General features: G+C 38.5%; 1 protein-coding gene and 1 pseudogene across 2 annotated transcripts in view; both read right to left on the minus strand.

The window, feature by feature from the left end:
- Positions 1-4624: 4624 nt before the first annotated feature.
- The window catches only part of LOC105480966 (endoplasmic reticulum protein 44), a 116158-nt gene continuing 99147 nt past the window's right edge, over positions 4625-21635 (minus strand). Inside the window, exons 11-12 of one of the 2 annotated variants that reach the window (XM_011740185.2) lie at positions 7123-7225; positions 4625-5188 (exon numbers count right to left, since the gene is read on the minus strand). In XM_011740185.2, coding sequence (XP_011738487.1) covers positions 5087-5188; positions 7123-7225 — 205 coding nt within the window. In that variant the 3' untranslated portion in view covers positions 4625-5086. The remainder of the gene's footprint in view (positions 5189-7122; positions 7226-21635) is intronic. The other variant, XM_011740186.3, reaches the window with a different exon arrangement.
- On the minus strand, positions 7232-21565 carry LOC139358176 (regulator of nonsense transcripts 3A pseudogene; annotated as a pseudogene).

Consider the following 21635-nt stretch of genomic DNA (forward strand, 5'->3'; position numbering starts at 1 on the left):
GGGCAGCTCTTTCTGAGCAAGAAAGCACTTCTAGGAAGGCTCCCAATTCCCAAGGCTGTACACACCTCCATGTTCTCTGCGACTAACTCACATCCTAGCACCTACAACATTCCATTATTTACACATCTATTTGGCTCCTTCACTCAACTTTCAGCTCCTTGATGGTAGGTACAGTCTCCTTACTGTTAGATCTCTAGCCTGGAAACAGTAGATAATGCTTGCCGAATGGCAGATGGTGTTTTGAAAACCACAACAGGGCTATTTTGTCAGGTCTTTTGCTCCATGAGGCCAAGATAGGGTCAGGTTTACCTCACAGCAAATGTGGAGTTCAGAAATTTTCTGGCACCTCTGCAGGACTCTGCATTACCCAAGAGGGTATTCAAGTGTCATTCTGATAGTTATGTATCTCTGGCTTGGTGTGCACTGTAAGATTTTAATCTATTCTAGACAAAAACTCTTAGGACCCCAAAGCCGGATTCGGATACAGGATTAAAGGTGACTAGATTCACCTAAACACGTATTTATGATGGACAGAATCATCAGATAATTGAGATTTGCAGATTAACCAGTAGAGCTCATTCCATTTGTGGTGATGCTTTCTTGTTCTTTATTCATTTGCTCACATACTTATTATTTAATTTGGCTTTTTGTTTTTTTTTTTTCCATCAGAGATTTCCTGAGTACCTTCAGTGTCGCAAGTGCTGGGATTACAAAGATAGAGGAGTTCGTGCTTTCAGGGCATTCACACAGTAATAAGAGAGATACATGTACTTCTAACTCTGAATTAGACTGAGTACTCTAAAATCCATAAAGGACTGTGGGACCACAGGGATTGACAAGTGTTATTAGGCACTAAGGATGAATGGGAGGAATTTACTAAGCAGGGTTGGGGGAAGGGAGCATTTTAGAGAAGCAATTTGTAAGCTGCACTGTTCCTCTTCTGGTGACTCTAAAACCTATTGTTTAAGGGCAGGCCAGCCTTTCCCCAATGTGTTCTTCAAGAGGGAAGTTGGATGCTTGCTGCAACGAAAGGCTGGGTTTGAGTGATCACATGGATTCATATAGCTTCCCATTCTGATTTGGTACAATTACCTGGGAAATAACTTTAAATCTGAGAAAGCTAGCAACTGTGGTCATCTAGATTCTGAGTAAAGTGTTTACAATATGATGTTATTTATAACAAAGTGAATTAGTAAAAAGTCTCAAATATAGAAATATTTTATAAATATAATTTTATTACTTGGAAATATATACAAAAATTCAAACACAGCTAAAAAACAGTTGCTAAGCAGAGTTCCTATCCAACCTGGTTTAATGAACATAAAGTTATCAGCATAAAACTTGAGTCCTGAAACAACTTATTGTCTTCAGGGTCTTTAAATAATGGGTTTAAAAAGAGGTGACTGTTTTGTTCTTTACACCTATTTAAATCTTTCCCCCAAATACAGAGTACTAACATTTGTTTGGTTCATGAGGTTTTATTTTAGAAAAATAGCTAAAGCTATTAGCTAATTATTTGAAAACTGCAATATGTTTCCCCATTTCCAGTCTTCTGTCACCTTACATTCTCCATAGTTTCTCAAAAATTCCCAATAGTTGTTAACAGAAAGCATTTGCAACCTCCAGTAGCTCTCTAGGATACAGAAGTGCGGATCTAACAATCTTGAAATCATTTAAGGGGGCAATAATTTTTTTTTATTTTTCATTTTTGCAATTTCATGTCATTTTATTTTGGTCCAGCCATATCTCCTTGTAGGAGAAAAAAAAAAATGAGTTATTCTGTTCTTCCTGATTGTCAATTCATTACACTACTTTATCCATTCTTTTTGCTCTCAGGTTTAAAAAAGAAAAAAAAAAAAAAGCCTTCTGGACAACCTTAGCATTTTCTATAAATTTAAGCTTATTGTGAGCTTGAACATTTCAAACATTTTTATATTTCACTCTCCTCTAACTTTTATCATGCCAGTTTTCCGTTCTTTTGCAAATGATCTTTGACAACCTGGCTTCATCAGAGAGCTCTGAGATGCTTTAGATGCCCATTCTCTATCTTATTGGCTAGGTTCTTTTAACTTAAAAAATAATAATAATAATTTGTAGAATGTCATCTAAAAGTTTTCACAACGTGAAGAACTGGAAAAGGTAGCTGGCTAAGAAGCAGAAAGGCCTCCTTTTGGTTTTGGGAGTCAACTGTGATCTTCAGTCTGGCCTTGCATCCTCTCTTCCCAGCTGAGAAGCCTGAGGCCCTGAGTAGATTAAATAAACTGGGGAAGACGTCTACCTGAAATGGTCTGATTCACGGTTCAGAGGGGAACAAGTCTAAATTTGAGACTTGCTTCCACAATATTCTTTCTCAAAGTTGAAAGTGAACATATTTCCCTGCTTGCAATCTGTTGATGGATCTCTGCTGTCTACAATATATACTACAAACCCCTTAGTCTGGTACACAAGGCCCTGTGTGACCAGCTCCCATTTCTTTTTCTAGCTTCTCCAACCCCAAATGCCTTACTAAAAGAACTTTTTTCTCTAATGCATTAGGCTGTTTCACACCTTTGCTCAGATTATTCCCTCTCAGCCAGATCTCTACCTCCTGAGAACACCTGTTCATCTTTTAAAAGCTCAAAATAAAAATAATGTCTTCAAATCTCTGCAGTTGAGTGCTCCTTTATGCCCTCATTAACCTTTATTTTCTTCTGTCTTTACATCTATAACACGTTACAGTCATTGTTTACATATCCATCTGCTGACTAGACTGTAAACACCTCTAGGGCAGAAATAATGCTTTATTCAGCTTTGTCAGGTACTCTAGCACCAAAAAACTTGCACTGAATAAATGTCAGACTGAAATCTGCTTCCCTGTGACTTCCTCAAATCCTAGTTCAAGCCCTGGGATTCAGATAGACAATGCCAGCCCTTCAAATATCTAAAGACTGTCCAGTCCCAAGTCTTCTCCAAACAGAACAGCCTTAACATCCATATTTTAAAAACCTTTTTATCCAAGCTGTCCTTTCATGGAGTGCACTTGAGCTTAGTGACTTTTTATAAAATTAGGTAGGCACCACGTCCTAATGAGTGCTGAGCCCCTCAGGGTAAAAAAGTAACCAAGGTCACTTCGCTTCTCATTCATTAACTAAATGCCTGATGGTGACTACTAAGTGTCCAGAAATTCTAGGCACTAGTGATATAGACATTAAATTTAGTTTCCTTGTCCTCAATGGCTTCACAGTCCAGAGAAGACAATGATAGTGGCAGGGCTAGAGCCTAAGCCCAGTATGCATGAATGCTAAATAATACTTCCTCAAATCAACTCCTTTTTTTAACAGCCACTTTATCATCTTACAGAATAGTGAACACGTACTCCTTGAGGCCTTTTTCATAATAACTACTCTTAAGTCAGCTCTCTGCAACCTCACCCCTGAATTGTATCTTTTGTTGATTATTTTTTCAAACCCAGTTACAGGATTACCATATTATTCCAGTTGATTGCATGTGTGCTTTTGGTCCTGTGTGCTATCTTGTTGAATGTTTGTGAATTTCCATGCTGACCTTCACAGATCTGGTCCATCATCTAACCTGAAGACCATAACTCTAACTTGATTCAACTTACTGGCTAAAAGCAATGAGGATAACAGAACTAAGGCCCAATCTCTAGAAAGGTCCATCCTACTTTCTTATTCACAATCTGGTACAATACACTAAAATATACCCCTTATCACCTTATTAACATTTATTATTTTCAATAAAACTATGGATAAATCATGCATCACTAGGAATTATAAGCTGGTTTTTAAAAATAATCATTAAATATCCATTATAAATATTTTATTTTAAAACAATTGGAAGATGTTACATATATTACATACTACATATAATGGCACATGTCAGCCTTTTAAGCTTAAAAATAATCTTTTCCCAAACTGGGATTGATTTATACCCAAGTATAAAATGACCCTTGGCCTATAGCACCAACCCGGGCCCAGAGGAAAAGCCAATTTTGAGCCTGTCTGTCCTCTGGCATTGGGCTTCCTGATATGACACTGAGGGTCCTCTCCCTCTGGTTTTATTCCCTGGCAGTATTGAGGCCTGGCACAGGGACCCATCTTACTGTATGCTGCAGGCCTGGGAAATCAGGGAATCTAGAGGGGGTAAGGTCCTCTAACCATTTTACAATGGAAAGAAAAGTTAAATATGTTCCTTATTCTGTGTTTTTAATTTACACAACTATAACAAGACTCTACAAGACAGAAGGAGGTTAAAATTACCGAAATACAATTTCTCTGCTGGTTCTTCTCTTTGGAAATTGAAGTCTCATAATAGGAGTAGCATTAAAACTCATCTAGTTCTGACTGGTAACCTGTTCCACTTCACTTCCCTTTCCCAGATTTAGGTATAATTCATTCAAAGTTTTAAATGCCATCCATATGCCACATTTTTAGACAAACACAGAAGCTTAATAATACTTTTCATTTTCTTTTTCTTGGTTCATAAGGACAATTCCTGCCAAATGTTCTGTCTTATGACTCTCCTCCGCTTCAAAGTATGTTTAAGTTACACATTAAGAATCCCAAAAAATACCACTATGGAATTTTCATAAGCAATATCCAACCAATCAGTAAAACACAGTACACAGTGTGAAAATTTTAATTTATTCCCCTCCCAAGTATCCAGAATGTATATCTCTTTAGCTTTGAGAAATGAGATACTGAAAATACCAACAGAATTGATCATATGAAAGAAAGAAAAGCAAATACGACACAGGAAACATCCCTAAGTCCTCCCTACCGTAGTAGTGCAAGTTAATGGTAAGTTTCTGGCAATGTCACCTTTCTTTACATGACAGATTTAAAGTGGAGATAGGCCTCTGATTTTTATTTTTAAGTCCTAGCAGGTTTTTTTTTTGTTTTTTTTTTTGAGGCTATATTAAATGACAATGCATTTTGAGTCGGGGAGAAAAAAATTAAAAACCCAAAACTTCTTTCAGTTTATTCAAAATAAAAATACACATAGAATTATGAAAATATAGGTTTACTATTTCCACCACGTAGGTTGATGCTGCTGTTGAAAGGCTTACAAACTGTTTTTCAAGTTTTTAAAGCTCATCTCGATCCCTCAATAGAGTATACCTATATTCACTGGGTGCTAGTTTCTGGAAGGAGCTCTCAGGTGGACTGCTTGCTACATCTTGGGCTTGCTACAAAAGAAAGAATAAAACATTTTTATACCAATATAGTTTATAGTGCCATAATATTTTAATAAGAGTATTTGATGAATGGTAGTTCCCCTATAATTATTTGCTTATTAATCAATAAAAGCAACTGTGTGCCAAAGCAAGAGATTTAAATGTGAAATCTTGCTTTCCTCATTTCAAATGCTCTTACTCAGATTCTCCAGGGCAAGGTTGCCACAAGGCCATTAACTGTGGGCTTGTTTTACATTTGCTGAGGTGTGGTGGAAGGGACCAAAATACCTGACACCTGGGTGCTTTCCTAGACTAGTCTACAGAGGCAACGCAACCCTAGGTTGGCTCAAACCCTTCCTTTGTGCATGACCGCTAAGAGAATTAACAGCATCCACTATGTAGATATTATCTTAGTTATCAATTACCTGGATACCAGAAATTATTACAACTTAGTTGAAATAAAGAGGAAAGCAAACATTTCAATACTGAAAGAAATTAATTTCTGTAGTTTACTTGTGTACCAAGAGTAGACAAAAATACACAGTGAAACAAGAGCTACTTCCAAGAATTTTAAAGAAAAGACAGTGCAGTCCATCCTCTATTTCCAAATTGTGAGCTCAAGAGCAGGCCTGATTGTTCTCATTTTAATATCCCCTGTAGTTGACATAGGCACACAGTGCATATATTACATACTATATGTAATGGCACATTGACTCTAACAGGAAGCAATGTGTCTATAAACTTATCATTTGACTTTATCATGTGCCTCTTTCCCAATACATTTTAAATTGTTTCAGTGAGATATATGTTCGGATTAAGCTGAAATTATATTACTATAAAACAAACATTTATTTGGTGCCCTCTGTTAGTACACAAAGATGAACAAATATAAGTTCACTGTCTAATGAGGAAATTGAAACAAGTCAGGATAATACAATAATGGTAAATGACATCTTTTCCTAATCTGATAAAATACTATGCAGGCCTTCTTTTCTGAGGAAAATAATCACCTTTGGGTTATAGCCGACAAGTTTGCCTCCTATAGTTGCTTAATTATCAAAAATCTGACCTCATTTTTAAAGGAAAAAGCATGTTTTTGGATTCCTACAGGGAACTCTTGCCTCTGAACCTAATCTGACTCTTAAATAAAGAAAAACTCAGTTTTTATTTTCCTTTTATAAATAGAGGTTTTATAGGCAAAATAATGGATTTAAGTTCTGAGCATATGAAATAGAGGATTTTGGTACATATCATCTTCCCTCTCGGTATCATGGTACTAGGCATGATAGAAATCATTATCTATCAAAATGCAAATTTAGGGCTGTTTAGTACAATAGGAACATAGAAATTACTTGTAACAGAAGTTACAAGGTGGAAACAGTAAAATTCTCAGGTAGAAAAAAAAATAAGAGAACATACAATTTTGATAAAACAGTTGTCAAGTATTCTAAATCACAAATGGGAAAGCTGCATTAAACTGTAAAGTTTTGAGCATTATGAATAGTGTATTTGTGAAGGCTCTTAGAATGATTTAGCAGAATAACCAATCATTACTTTCTTTATAGTGTGGTCAATCTTCCAGCCACAGAGGAAGGCTTGGAATTATTGGAATCCACTGATTTCTTCACTGATTTATCTGTTTTAGACTCCTATTTCCTATTTCCATTTGAAGCCAACTGTATTTAAATCTGTTATAGCCATATTCCACAGAGGTCACATTCAGAACACTTTTATACAATCAAGAAACTATGTTATAATATCCTTTCAACTTTTCTGAAGACCTAAAACTAAAAATTAATTTAAAAGGATAATTTCTACTCAGAATTTCTCTACACAAATATTCAGAAGCTGAAGCTCAAGCCGATGCAAGAACTTCAGACTCTCTTTGAGGCTAACTGAAAAACAAAAAAAAAGAGTTCCCATTGAAAAATAAACAGGAGTCCTACCTCTCCTGGGGCTATATCGGTTGGGTCAGGTCCATGATGGAATTCTCTGTGCAGTTTTCCAGAATGTAAGTCAAATACAAATTGCTTGAGTTTTCCAGGAATTCTAAAACCATAGTCAAATAAAATTTAAACTGTTAAAATGGACTTACCTCTATTTTACCAACTTCACAGTATTAAAAAAATTTTGCTAACCTACAATCCCACCCTCCTACCACAACTATTGCAGGCCAGGTATGTGTCAAACATTTTTACACAATTGTAAGCATAGTATCCAGATACTCAGTTTTGTATTCTAATTCCTGTACTTGTTTCATAGAAAATTTTCCATGCTTATCATTAAGGCACATTATAATCTACCAAGATGCTGTACCGCAAATTCTTAACCATTTTAAATTAATGGGCACTTTATATATTTTCCTAAATTACATATATGTAACTAAAAAAACCTTTGTTCTGCAACATCACACTAAAAATAACAGGGCTCAAAGGAAAAAGAGGGGCTAACCACTTAAAACTATACAGCTTTGTAACCAAAGCACTATTATCAAGCTGTAATAAAAATATTAGCACCATCCAATGTCCACCACCATTTAAAACTAGTGTCAACCAGGTGATCCTCTGCAGCCTTAACATAAAGGTTGTGAGCCCACTTTTGAGGTCCAGGTCCTTGAGGGTATTCACTAGACAGTAAAAACCAATTTCATCAAATTAACCTGAACCAGGGCATAGTATTTTCATGTTTTTTTTTCCCTAAACATAGGGGGAAATGTCTTCATAACTTCTTTAAACCATACATGCAACTTCATTGGATAACTTAACATTATGAAAAGCAAAGCACTTCTCAAGATCATTAAACTAGCTTTTATTTACACTAAGAAAGGCACTTCCTCAGGATTTTCAGCTGTTTTGTTTTGGAGGTCTTCATATACCCCTATGGCATTCTCTTTATGAAAAAGCTTATTCTCTGGCTCACGCCTGTAATCCCAGCACTTTGGGAGGCCAAGGCGGGCGGATCACGAGGTCAGGAGATCGAGACCATCCTGGCTAACACAGTGAAACCCCGTCTCTACTAAAAATACAAAAAAATTAGCCTGGTGTGGTGGCGGGCGCCTGTAGTCCCAGCTGCTCGGGAGGCTGAGGCAGAAGAATGGTGGGAACCCGGCAGGTGGAGCTTGCAGTGAGCCAAGATCGGGCCACTGCACTCCAGCCTGGGCGACAGAACGAGACTCTGTCCGCCCCCCCCAAAAAAAAAGAAAAAGAAAAATCTTATTCTGATGGCTTCAGGACATTCTGAGAATAATGATATATGAACCGACACAACTTCATTTTCTATGGACATTATTCTCTTAATTACCAATCATGTATGAGCAAATCTGCAGCACAGAAACAATGCACTGTAGCAGATAACACCATATTGAGCTAAGCAAATTTATATATCAAGCTTTCTTCTTTGTAATATTTCCTTGAGTTATATACAATAAAGTAGGATTACTGGGTTAACAAATAAGAGCTTTTGACCAAGTGTGAGCAAATTATACCTATAAAACATCAGTTGGTTTTTACTGTTTGTTCTTTAAAGTGTTGCCAGCATGTCTGTCTTTTTAAAATTAAAATTGGTTTTGCTAATTTGATAAGTAAAAGATACCTGCATTTTAATTTACATTTCTTCACAAATTAAGCATTTTTTCATAGCTTCTCTGAATTTACATTTCTGCTCATATGAATTGTCTGCCTTCTAACTGAGATCTTGGTGCTTTAAAAAATTAATTATATATTTTAAATAGAAACACTTTTTCATTCTGTTACAAGAATTAAAATGCAGGTCCACATACACTTTAATTCCTTGGGTAGAACTGATTGACTTTTAAAATCATTATTTTTTTGGTAGCAAACAATAGCTGGCTTGTAGTTAATATTACCAGTTTCTTTTTCTTTTTATCCTCTCCTGAGGTCCTGGAAGTGCTGTTTCTTCCCTTCAATAACTCCCACTGAGCTGTACCAACCAATAACTTCATTGTATACCCATTTTGGCTCCCCACTAGCTCCAATGCAACAGAGACCAGCAGGTGCCAAATGCACAGTTTACAAATACAAATGACTGTCAGGTAGCTATATTGACAGAATGCCTCTGAAAGGTTCTCTGGTGCTGAAGTAATTGCACATGTACCAGAGATAAACATTGAGAGGAGATCAATTTAAATTTAATCTGACATCATCTACTGTCACCCACAGCAAGTGCTAAAATATATCCATTCAATTCATAGCATTGCAAATGGTCTATAATGTTAAGATAAAGCCTCTGCTAGTTTGTTTTATGAGGTCCAAAGATTATCAAAACTAATACAGTGTGAACTGCTTCTGCTAGTCAAGAAATAATTTATGATTAAATCTTAAATGTGACAAATTCATTGAAAACACTCAAAACACATTTTTCCAAGTTGATTTTTTTCCCTTGTCAACAGATGAAAGAAAAAATTGTGTGCAAAACGAAAAGACGAGAGAGAGGATGAATCTGAATTGATGCAGTAGAAAAACAGATTATAAAAGAGCTATCTAGCTTGTGGCCAGAAACTATCCATCATTATTAAGAAGTAACATTCAGTGAATCAACAATAAATTGTCAAGAAAACAGACAACATGCTAATCTCCTAAAAAGGAAAATAAATGGGCCCTTGCCATAATAAATAAAATTATATACACCATGCTTTAGGGCAAAATTAGAACACCTAAGCGTTTCCCATCCTCCAGTTACTTTTTTGTTTATTTACAATTCTTTGTTTTTAGGTGAGACAAAATTTTGACATAGTGAAATGCACATATGTTAAGTGTATGAACAAACTTTAACAAAAGAATACAAAGTAATATGTATTTTTATTATTTCTTAAAATTTAGATACAGCAGAATTCACTTTTTTAGGCTTAACTTTTGAGTTTTAACATGTGCATAGCATTTTGCTACCCGCTCCACAAACCAGGTACAGAACAATTCCAACACCCTTTTTAAGTCAGACTCTCCCCTTTCCCACAACCCCTGGCAACTGTTGACCTTCTATGATTGTCATTTGTACAAAATCATACAACATGTAATTATAAGAATGGCTTTTTTTTCACTTAGCATATTGTATTTGAGATTCATTCATCCATTTTTGTATATATAAAAAGATATGTTCCTGTATCCACTGCGGAATAGTATGTCCCATTGAGTAGATATACAATTAGTTTATCCATTCTTCTATTCAAGGACATTCAAGTTCTTTCCAGATTTTGGTGATTATGCACAATACTGCTACAAACATTTGTGCACAAGTGTTTGTGAACTTTGTCTAGAACAAATACCAGGTTATATGGTAGGTATATATCTAACTTTTAAAGAAACTGTAAACTGTTTTCTAGAGTGGCTGTATCATGTTGTAATCCACCAGCAATGTATGAAACTTCTAGTTGTTCCATATCCTCATGAACACCTTGTATTATCAGTATTTTAATTTAGGCATTCTAAAATATATATACTGACTAATGATGCTGAGCACCTTCCACATGCGTTTATCTGCTATCCCTATATCTTCTTTACATTCTATCAGTATCTTTCACAGAATAAAAGTTTTTAATTTGATGAAGACCAATTTATACATGATTCCTTTCATGGATAGTGCTTTTGATACTCTAAGAACTCTCTGTGAAACCCCAGGTCATAAAGTTTCTCCTATGTTTGCTTCTAAGAGTTTTCTAGTTTTATCTTACATATAGGTGCATGATAAATTCTAAGTTAATTTTTCATAGAAGGAAATTCTTTTTTGGATGAGGACATTCAGTTGGTCTAGCACCATCTGTTGAAAAGACTATCCTTTCTTCACTGAATTGCCTTAGCACCTTTAAAAAAAATCTATTACTGAGATTACCCTTCCAAGATGGCTGAATAGGAACAGCTCCGCTCTGCAGCTCCCAGCATGATCAATGCAGAAGATGGGTGATTTCTGCATTTCCCATCGAGGTACCTGGTTCATCTCATTGGGACTGGTTGGACAGTGGGTGGTGCAGCCCACAGAGGGTGAGCTGAAGCAGGGTGGGGTATCGCCTCACTCAGGAAGCACAAGGGGTTGGGGGATTTCCCTTTCCTAGCCAAGGGAAGCTGTGACAGACGGTACCAGAAAAACGGGACATTTCTGCCCAAATACTGCACTTTTCCAACAATCTTAGCAAACAGCATACCAAGAGATTATATCCCACACCTGGCTCAGCGGCTTCCATGCCCATGCAACCTTACTCACGCTAGCTAGCGCAGCAGTCCAAGATCGAACTGCGAGGTGGCAGCCAGAAGGTGGAGGGGCACCTGCTATTGCTGAGGCTTGACTAGGTAAACAAAGCGGCCAGGAAGCTCGAACTGGGTGGAGCCCTCCGCAGCTCAGCAAGGCCTCCTTGCCTCTATATACTCCACCTCTGGGGGCAGGGCATAGCTGAACAAAAGCCAGCAGAAACTTCTGCAGACTTAAATGTCCCTATCTGACAGCTCTGAAGAGAGCAGTGGTTCTCCCAGTACAGTGTTTGAGCTCTGCGAATGGACAGAATGCCTCCTCAAGTGGGTCCCTGACCCCCGTGCAGCCTAACTGGGAGACACCTCCCAGTAGGGGCAAACTGACGCCTCATACAGCTGGGTGCCCCTCTGAGACGAAGCTTCCAGAGGAAGGATCAGATAGCAATATTTGCTGTTCTACAATATTTGCTGTTGTGATACCCAGGCAAACAGGGTCTGAAGTGGACCTCCAGCAAACTCCAACAGACCTGCAGCTGAGGGACCTGACTGTTGGAAGGAAAACTAACAAACAGAAAGGAATAGCATCAAAATCAACAAGAAGGATGTTCACACAAAAACCCCATCTGTAGGTCACCATCATCAAAGACCAAAGGTAGATAAAACCACAAAGATGGGGAGAAACAGAGCAAAAAAGCTGAAAATTCTAAAAACCAGAGCACCTCTTCTCCTCCGAAGGATTGCAGCTCCTCGCCAGCAATGGAACAAAGCTGGACGGAGAATAACTTTGACGAGTTGACAGAAGTAGACTTCAGAAGGTAGGTAATAACAAACTTCTCCAAGTTAAAGGAGGATGTTTGAATCCATCGCAAGGAAGCCAAAAACTTTGAAAAAAGATGAATGGCTAGCTAGAATAAACAGTGTAGAGAAGATCTTAAATGACCTGATGGAGCTGAAAACCATGGCACAAGAACTACGTGATGCATGCACAAGCTTCAGTAGCTGATTTGATCAACTGGAAAAAAGAGTATCAGTGATTGAAGATAAAATTAATGAAATGAAGCGAGAAGAGAAGTTTAGAGAAAAAAGTAAAAAGAAATGAACAGAACCTCCAAGAAATATGGGACTATGTGAAAAGACCAAATGTACGTTTGATTGGTGTACCTGAAACTGACGGGGAGAATGGAACCAGGCTGGAAAACACTCTTCAGGATATTATCCAGGAGAACTTCCCCAACCTAGCAAGGCAGGCCAACATTCAAATTCAGAAAATACAGAGAACACCACAAAGATCTCCTCAAGAAGAGCAACCCCAAGACACATAATTGTCAGTTTCACCAAGGTTGAAATGAAGGAAAAAATGTTAAGTGCAGCCGGAGAGAAAGGTCTGGTTACCCATAAAGAGAAGCCCATCAGACTAACAGTGGATCTCTCAGCAGAAACGCTACAAGCCAGAAGAGAGTGGGGGTCAATATTCAACATTCTCAAAGAAAAGAATTTTCAACCCAGAATTTCATATCCAGCCAAACTAAGCTTCGTAAGTGAAGGAGAAATAAAATCCTTTACAGACAAGCAAATGCTGAGAGATTTTGTCACCACCAGGCCTGAAGGAAGCACTAAACATGGAAAGGAACAACCAGTACCAAACACTGCAAAAACATGTCAAATTGTAAAGACCACTGATGCTAGGAAGAAACTGCATCAACTAACAGGCAAAATAACCAGCTAACTTCATAATGACAGGATCAAATTCACACATAACCATATTAACCTTAAATGTAAATGGGCTAAATGCCCCAATTAAAAGACACAGACTGGTAAATTGGATAATGAGTCAAGATGTGCTGTATTCAGAGACCCATCTCACGTGTAGAACACACAAAGGCTCAAAATAAAGGGATGGAGGAAGATCTACCAAGCAAATGGAAAGCAAAAAAAAGCAAGGCATGCAATCCTAGTCTCTAATAAAATAGACTTTAAACCAACAAAGATCAAAAGAGACAAGGCCATTACATAATGGTAAAGGGATCAATTCAACAAGAAGAGCTAACCTAAATATATATGCACCCAATACAGGAGCACCCAGATTCATAAAGCAACTCCTTAGAGACCCACAAGGAGACTTAGACTCCCAAACAATAATAATGGGAGACTTCAACATCCCACTGTCAATATTGGACAGATCAACGAGACAGAAAGTTAATACGGATATCCAGGACTTGAATTCAGCTCCACACCAAGCAGACCTAATAGACATCTACACAACTCTCCACCCCAAATCAACAGAATATACATTCCTCTCAGCACCACATCACATTTATTCCAAAATTGACCACATAGTTGGAAGTAAAGCACTCATCAGCAAATGTAAAAGAACAGAAACCACAACGAGCTGTCTCTCAGACCACAGTGCAATTAAATTAAAACTCAGGATTAAGAAACTCACTCAAACCACACAACTACATGGAAACTGAACAACCTGCTCCTGAATGACTACTGGGTACATAACAAAATGAAGGCAGAAATAAAGATGTTCTTTGAAACCAATGAGAACAAAGATACAACATACCAGAATCTCTGGGACACATTTAAAGCAATGTGTAGAGGGAAATTTATAGCACTAAATGCCCACAAGAGAAAGCAGAGAAGATCGAAAACTGACACTCTAACATCACAATTAAAAGAATTAGAGAGGCAAGAGCAAACTAATTCAAAAGCTAGCGGAAGGCAAGAAATAACTAAGATCAGAGCAGAACTGAAGGAGATAGAGACACAAAAAACCCTTCAAAAAATCATCCAGGAGCTGTTTATTTGAAAAGATCAACAAAACTGAGAGACTGATAGCAAGACTAATAAAGAAGAAAAGAGAGAAGAATCAAATAGACGCAATAAAAAATGATAAAGGGGGTATCACCACCGATCCCACAGAAATACAAACTACCATCACAGAATACTATAAACACTTCTATGCAAATTAACTAGAAAATCTAGAAGAAATGGATAAATTCCTGGACAAATATACCCTCCCAAGACAAAACCAGGAAGATGTTGAATCCCTGAATAGACCAATAACAGGCTCTGAACGTGAGGCAATAATTAACAGCCTACCAACCAAAAAAAGTCCAGGACCAGATGGATTCACAGCTGAATTCTACCAGAGGTACAAAGAGGAGCTGGTACCATTCCTTCTGAAACTACTCCAATCAATAGAAAAAGAGGGAATCTTCCCTAACTCATTTTATGAGGCCAGCATCATCCTGATACCAAAGCTTGGGCAGAGACACAACAAAAACAGAGAATTTTAGACCAATATCCCTGATGAACATGGATGCAAAAATCCTCATAAAATACTGGCAAACCAAATCTAGCAGCATATCAAAAAGCTTATCCACCAAGATCAACCTGGCTTCATACCTGGGATGCAAGGCTGGTTCAACATATGCAAATCAATAAGTGTAATCCATTACATAAACAGAACCAATGACAAAAGCCACATGATTATCTCAATAGATGCAGGAAAGGCCTTCGACAAAATTCAGCCCTTCATGCTAAAAACTCTCAATAAACTAGGTATTGCTGGAACGTATCTCAAAATAATAAGAGCTATTTATGACAAACCCACAGCCAGTATCATACTGAATGGGCAAAAACTGGAAGCAGTCCCTTTGAAAACTGGCACAAGACAGGGAGGTCCTCTCTCACCACTCCTATTCAACATAATGTGGAAGTTCTGGCCAGGGCAATCAGGCAAGAGAAGGAAATAAAGGGTATTCAATTAGGAAAAGAGGGAGTCAAATTGTCCCTGTTTGCAGATGACATGATTGTATATTTAGAAAATCCATCGTCTCAGCCCCAAATCTCCTTAAGCTGATAAGCAACTTCAGCGAAGTCTCAGCATACAAAATCAATGTACAAAAATCACAAGCACTCCTATACACCAATAACAGACAGAGAGCCAAATCATAAGTGAACTCCCATTCACAATTGCTACAAAGAGAATAAAATACATAGGAATCCAACTTACAAGGGATGTGAAGGACCTCTTCAAGGAGAACTACAAACCACTGCTCGACGAAATAAAAGAGAACACAAACAAATGGAAGAACATTCCATGCTCATGGATAGAAAGAATCAATATCATGAAAATGGCCACACTGCCCAAGGTAATTTATAGATTCAATGCCATCCGCATCAAGCTACCAATGACCATCTTCACAGAATTGGAAAAAACTACTTTAAACTTCATATGGAACCAAAAAAGAGCCCACATTGCCAAGACAATCCTAAGCAGAAAAAAAAAGCTGGAGGCATCACGCTACCTGACTTCAAACTATACAAGGCTACAATAACCAAAACAGCATGGTACTGGTACCAAAACAGAGATACAGACCAATGGAACAGAACAGAGGCCTCAGAAATAACACCACACATCTACAACCATCTGATATTTGACAAACCTGACAAAAACAAGAAATGGGGACAGGATTCCCTATTTAATAAACGGTGCTGGGAAAACTGGCTAGCCATATGTAGAAAGCTGAAACTGGATCCCTTCCTTACATTACATACAAAAATTAATTCAAGATGGATTAAAGACTTAAATGCTAGACCTAAAATCATAAATACCCTAGAAGAAAACCTAGGCAATACCATTCAGGACATAGGCATGGGCAAGGACTTCATGGCTAAAACACCAAAAGCAATGGCAACAAAAGCCAAAATAGACAAATGGGATCTAGTTAAACTAAAGAGCTTCTGCACAGCAAAAGAAACTACCATCAGAGTGACCAGGCAACCTACAGAATGGGAGAACATTTTTGCAATGTACCCATCTGACAAAGGGCTAATATCCAGAATCTACAAAGAACTTAAATTTACAAGAAAAAATCAAACCCATTAAAAAGTGGGCAAAGGATATGAACAGACACTTCTCAAAAGAAGACATTTATGCAGCCAACAGACACATGAAAAAATGCTCATCATCACTGATCATCAGAGAAATGCAAATCAAAACAACAATGAGATGCTATCTCACACCAGTTAGAATGGCGATCATTAAAAAATCAGGAAACAACAGGTGCTGGAGAGGATGTGGAGAAATATGAACACTTTTACACTGTTGGTGAGAGTGCAAACTAGTTCAACCATTGTGGAAGACAGTGTGGCGATTCCTCAAGGATCTAGAACTAGAAATACCATTTGACCCAGCCATCCCATTACTGGGTATATACCCAAAGGATTATAAATCATGCTGCTATGAAGACACATGCACACATATGTTTACTGCGGCACTATACACAATAGCAAAGACTTGGAACCAACCCAAATGTCCATCAATGATAGACTGAATTAAGAAAATGTGGCATATATACACCATGGAATACTACGCAGCCACAAAAAAAAAGATGAGTTCATGTCCTTTATAGGGACATGGATGAAGCTGGAAACCATCATCCTGAGCAAAGTATCCCAAGGACAGAAAACCAAACACCGTGTATTCTCACTCATAGGTGGGAATTGAACAATGAGAACATTTGGACACAGAACAGGGAACATCACACACCGGCACCTGGCGTGGGGTGGGGGCAGGGGGGGAGGGATAGCATTAGGAGAAATACCTAATGTAAATGATGAGTTAATGGGCGCAGCAAACCAACATGGCACATATATACGTATGTAACAAACCTGCACGTTGTGCACATGTACCCTAGAACTTAAAGTATAATTTTTAAAAAATCTATTACTATATTTGTATGTCTATTTCTGGACTCCCTCTCTTCTCTTCCATGGCTCTATGTACGTACTCTTTCACCAAAACTGCACTGTATTAATTACCTTAGATGTATATTTTGTCTTAAAACTAGGTAATGTGAATCATCCAACTTTGTTTCTTTTTCAAAACAGTTTTAGCTATTCTGGTTTAAGCTTTCCATATAAATTTTAGAATCTGGTTGTCTATATCAATGAATCTAGCTGAGATTTTGACTGGGATCACATTAAATTTATAGGTCAAGTTGACTGTATTGAGTGTTGTAATCCATGAACACAGTATGCTTCCTTGTTTATTTTGGTTGTCTTGGATTTCCTTCAGCAGCATTTTGTAACTTTCAACATACAGCTCCTGCACATGTTTTGTTTGATTTATATCTAGGTAGTTTTTTTTTCCTCCTTTTGGAGTTATTATAAATGGAACTTAAAACAAAATCCTGGTTTCCAATTGTTCATTGTCTTTGTATAGAAATATAAGTGATGTTTTAAAAAGTTAACCTGTATACTGCTCAAATCACTTATTAGTTCTAGGAGCTCTTTAACAGATTTGTTGGTAATTTCTACACAGACAATCATGTTATATACAAAGAAAGTTACTTTTATTTCTTTCTTTCAGGTCTGAATGCCTTTCATTTATTTTCTAGTTCTATTGTACTTGCTAGGATTTCCAGTACAATACTAAAAGAAGTGGTGAGATTGAACATCTTTGCCTAGTTCTCTATCATACAGGAAAAGCATTTGGTTCTTTATCATTAGATATGACATTAGCTGTAGGTCCTTTATAGATGCTCTTTAAAAGACTGAAGTTTCCTTTTTTAAAAATCTCCCCAATCCCCATAACCCCCAGCCTCTGGTAACAACCATTCTACTCTCTACCTCTATGAGTTCAACTTTTAATATTCTGCGTATGAGTGAGATCATGCAGTATTTGTCTTTCTGTGCTTGACTTCTTATTCCACTCAACGCACTGTTCACTCCTGGTTCATTCATGTTGTTACAAATGACAGAATCTCATTCTTTTTTAAGGCTAAATAGTATCCCATTGTGTATATATAGCACCTTTTCTTTATCCATGCATCTGTAGACAGACGCTTACATTGATTGCATATCTTGCCTATTGTGAACAATGCTGCAATGAACATAGGAGTGCAGATATTTCTTCAACAGACTGATTTCCTATTTTTTGGATAGATACCCAGTAGTGGGGTTGCTGGATCATAGGGTAGTTCTATTTTTATTTTTTTGAGGAAACTCCATACTGTTTTCCATAATGACTAATCTACATTTCCACCAACAATGTGAAGGATTCCCTTTTTTCACACATCCTCATCACCACTTTTGTCTCTTTTATAATAGTCATCTTCTATGCTTTGCATATGGTTGGTTTGTCTCCACCAAATCTTATTTTGAAATTTTATCCCCAACATGGAGGTGCTGGTAGGTGTGGCCTAATGAGAGGTGTTTGGGTCATGGAGGCAGATCCCTCATGAATGGCTTGGTGCCATTCTCATGGTAGCTGAGTTCTTGCTCTAGTGAGATAGGATTAGTTTTGCTGGGATCGAATCAGATCCTGTGAGAGTGGGTTGTTACAAAGCCAGGTAGCCCCTCAGGTTTGGTCCCTCTTTGCATGTGCCCACTTCCACTTTGACTTTCTCTGCCACATTTTAAGGCAGCATAAAAGCCCTCAAGAGAAGCTACACAGATGCAGGTGTCACGCTTCTTGTACAGCCTGTAGAACTATAAGCTAAACAAACCACTTTTCTTTATAAATTACCCAGCCTCAGGTATTCCTTTATAGCAAGACAAAACAAAGACGCCATTATTTTTTTCCCCATTGGTTATTGGGGTACAGGTGGTATTTGGTTACATTAGTAAGTTCTTTAGTGGTGACTTGTGAGATTTTGGTGCACCCATCACCCGAGCAGTATACACTACACCCTATTTGTAGTCTTTTATCCCTCACCCAGCTCCCACCCTTCCCCACAAGTCCCCAAAGTCCACTGTATCGTTCTTAAGCCTTTGTGTCCTCATAGCATAGCTTAGCTCTCACATATCAGTAAGAACATACAATGTTTGGTTTGCATTCCTGAGTTACTTCGCTTAGAATAATAGTCTCCAATCTCATCCAGGTCACTATAAATGCTGTTAATTCATTCCTTTTTATGGCTCAGCAGTATTCCATCATACATACATACATACACATACACACACACACACACACACACACACACACACACACACACACACACACCCACAGTTTCTTTATCCGCTTGTTGACTGATGGGCATTTGGGTTAGTTCCATGATCTTGCAATTGTGAATTGTGCTGCTATAAACATGCGTGAGAAGTATCTTTTTCATATAATGACTTCCTTTCCTCTGAGTAGATACCCAGCAGAGGGATTGCTGGATCAAATGGTAGTTCTACTTTCAGTTCTTAAAGGAATCTCCACACTGTTTTCCATAGTGGCTGTACTAGTTTACATTCCTACCAGCAATGTGGAAGTGTTCCCTGATCACCACATCCACACCAACATCTACTATTTTTTAATTTTTTTATTATGGCCATTCTTGCAGAAGTAAGGTGGTTATTGCATTGTAGTTTTGATTTGCATTTCCCTGACTGTTAGTGATGTTGAGCATTTTTAAACAAAATTTTTGTTTAATAAATGGTTAAAATCGCAGCGCCAAAAATACATTAACATTGAATAATTTCACTGAAAGGAAGAAATTGTAGAATGCACGGTTTCAGAAAGCTATTTTCAGTTATTTACAAATAAAGTGTCTAAAACTCAAAGACAGGCTCTGTATGCTATACCTAGTTTATCCCTTCCCGAACAAAATTTCTGTTATTTGGGAAAATTCTTAAACGATGATTTAAACCGTAACAGTTACAAATCACAAATGCATCCAGTGGACTGTGAAACCATTTTCATCCAGTCAGTGGCAAAACTGTTGAAAGGGCAATAGTTGAAGCTGCTGAGTTTTATATAGTGTGAACTGTGGTATATATATTCCTACCAGGACTAAAACACTTTGCAGGCATGGCTGGCTCACAAAGGTTGTAACAAACAACTGCTCTTTACTCGACACCACGGCTTGGAGGCCACAGAGAAGCACGAGAGACTGACAGCTCTTCTGCTTACAAACAAATGAAACCCAAAGTGGATGTCGTTCTCAGAGCACTGAAAGTGCTTCAGGACTCGCACTGATCCCATACTAACTTTCTTCCCTATTTTACACACATTTTTCTACTGTCCACTGGAAATCATTTTCTGGTTTGGCTAAACAACAAATACTAGTTTATAACAGGAATAGTAAAATCCGTGAGAATTCTGTTCAATTTAAGACTTGACACTACTTTCTTTAGAATGGTTTCTGCGTGTTTCTATGTCACCCTCTGTATTTTTAGCTTCCAGCTTCCTGGTAAGGAGTAAGTTCTCCTTTCCCGTCACACTCGGGGTCATTTACATGTTTCTGAGATGCCCTCACTAGTTCATGGAGGCCAGGTGCGCGCAGTTACTCACTCTGCCTCTTCCTCCACTCTTCTCAGGACCAGTCCCCGAACCTTCTGCCTTGCAGTTCCTCCCGCTTCCGCCACACTCTCGTGCTCGGAAGCAAGCTCCCAGATCATACAGCCGCAAGGCCGGCCGGTCCTTGTTTGCCAGTCGCTCCTTTCTGGGTGCCGGACCGTCCTCACACCTCTGAGCTCTTCCCGGTCTCTCCACAGCCTCCCCAGGAGCCCCGCTGTCCTGGCTCCCCTTCTTCCCTCTGTCTTGGCCAGGTTCTTTACCCCATGTCTGCTCATCTTCGCTCCTGCTGGAAAGCCGGTCAGGCTCGTGGTGAGATTTGTGCCTCCTGCTGTCATCCACATGGTGTCTTTGTGCTTCAGATTCTTTTTCTTGAGATCTCTCCACATCCCTGTGCTCTTTGTCACTGCCGCCGTGTGACCTTAACCCTTACTTCTTTCTCTGCAATTTTTTTTTGTTTTGCATCTTTCTTTTTCTTTTTCCTCTTCCTGCAAACGTTTCTTTTCTAACTCTCTCTTCCTCCGTTCTTAATCGCTTCTCTTCTCGCATTCTGTGCTTCTCTAATTTTCTATTTTTAATATATTCCAAAACAGGTGTAGTTCTTCTAGCAGTGAGCTCTCTTGTCTTCGCCTCCATCTCCCCCAGCAGTCTCAGAGTTGACACTGGTCTCTTTCTCCACACAGTAGGTTTCTAAAAACTTCTTATATTCTGGATCCCAAGTTGGCGGCGAAAAACTCGAAGTAGTTGTGCCCGGGCAGCGGGTGCAGCTGCTCCTCCAGCAGCTCCTTGGGGGAGGCCCGTGGACAGGTGGCAAATGACCACCTGCGGGGAGCGCGAGGAAGTTCCCACCGCAGCGGGGGCGTGGACATCCAGTTCGGGAGGCACCGCCTACAGTGCTAGAAGGCCCGGGCCCCACCCCTCCCGGCCCCCGCCCCTCCCCCTCCGCTCAGGGCCGTCCTCTCGATGT

This window comes from Macaca nemestrina, chromosome 14, assembly GCF_043159975.1.
Source record: "Macaca nemestrina isolate mMacNem1 chromosome 14, mMacNem.hap1, whole genome shotgun sequence".
Taxonomy (NCBI): Eukaryota; Metazoa; Chordata; class Mammalia; order Primates; family Cercopithecidae; genus Macaca; species Macaca nemestrina.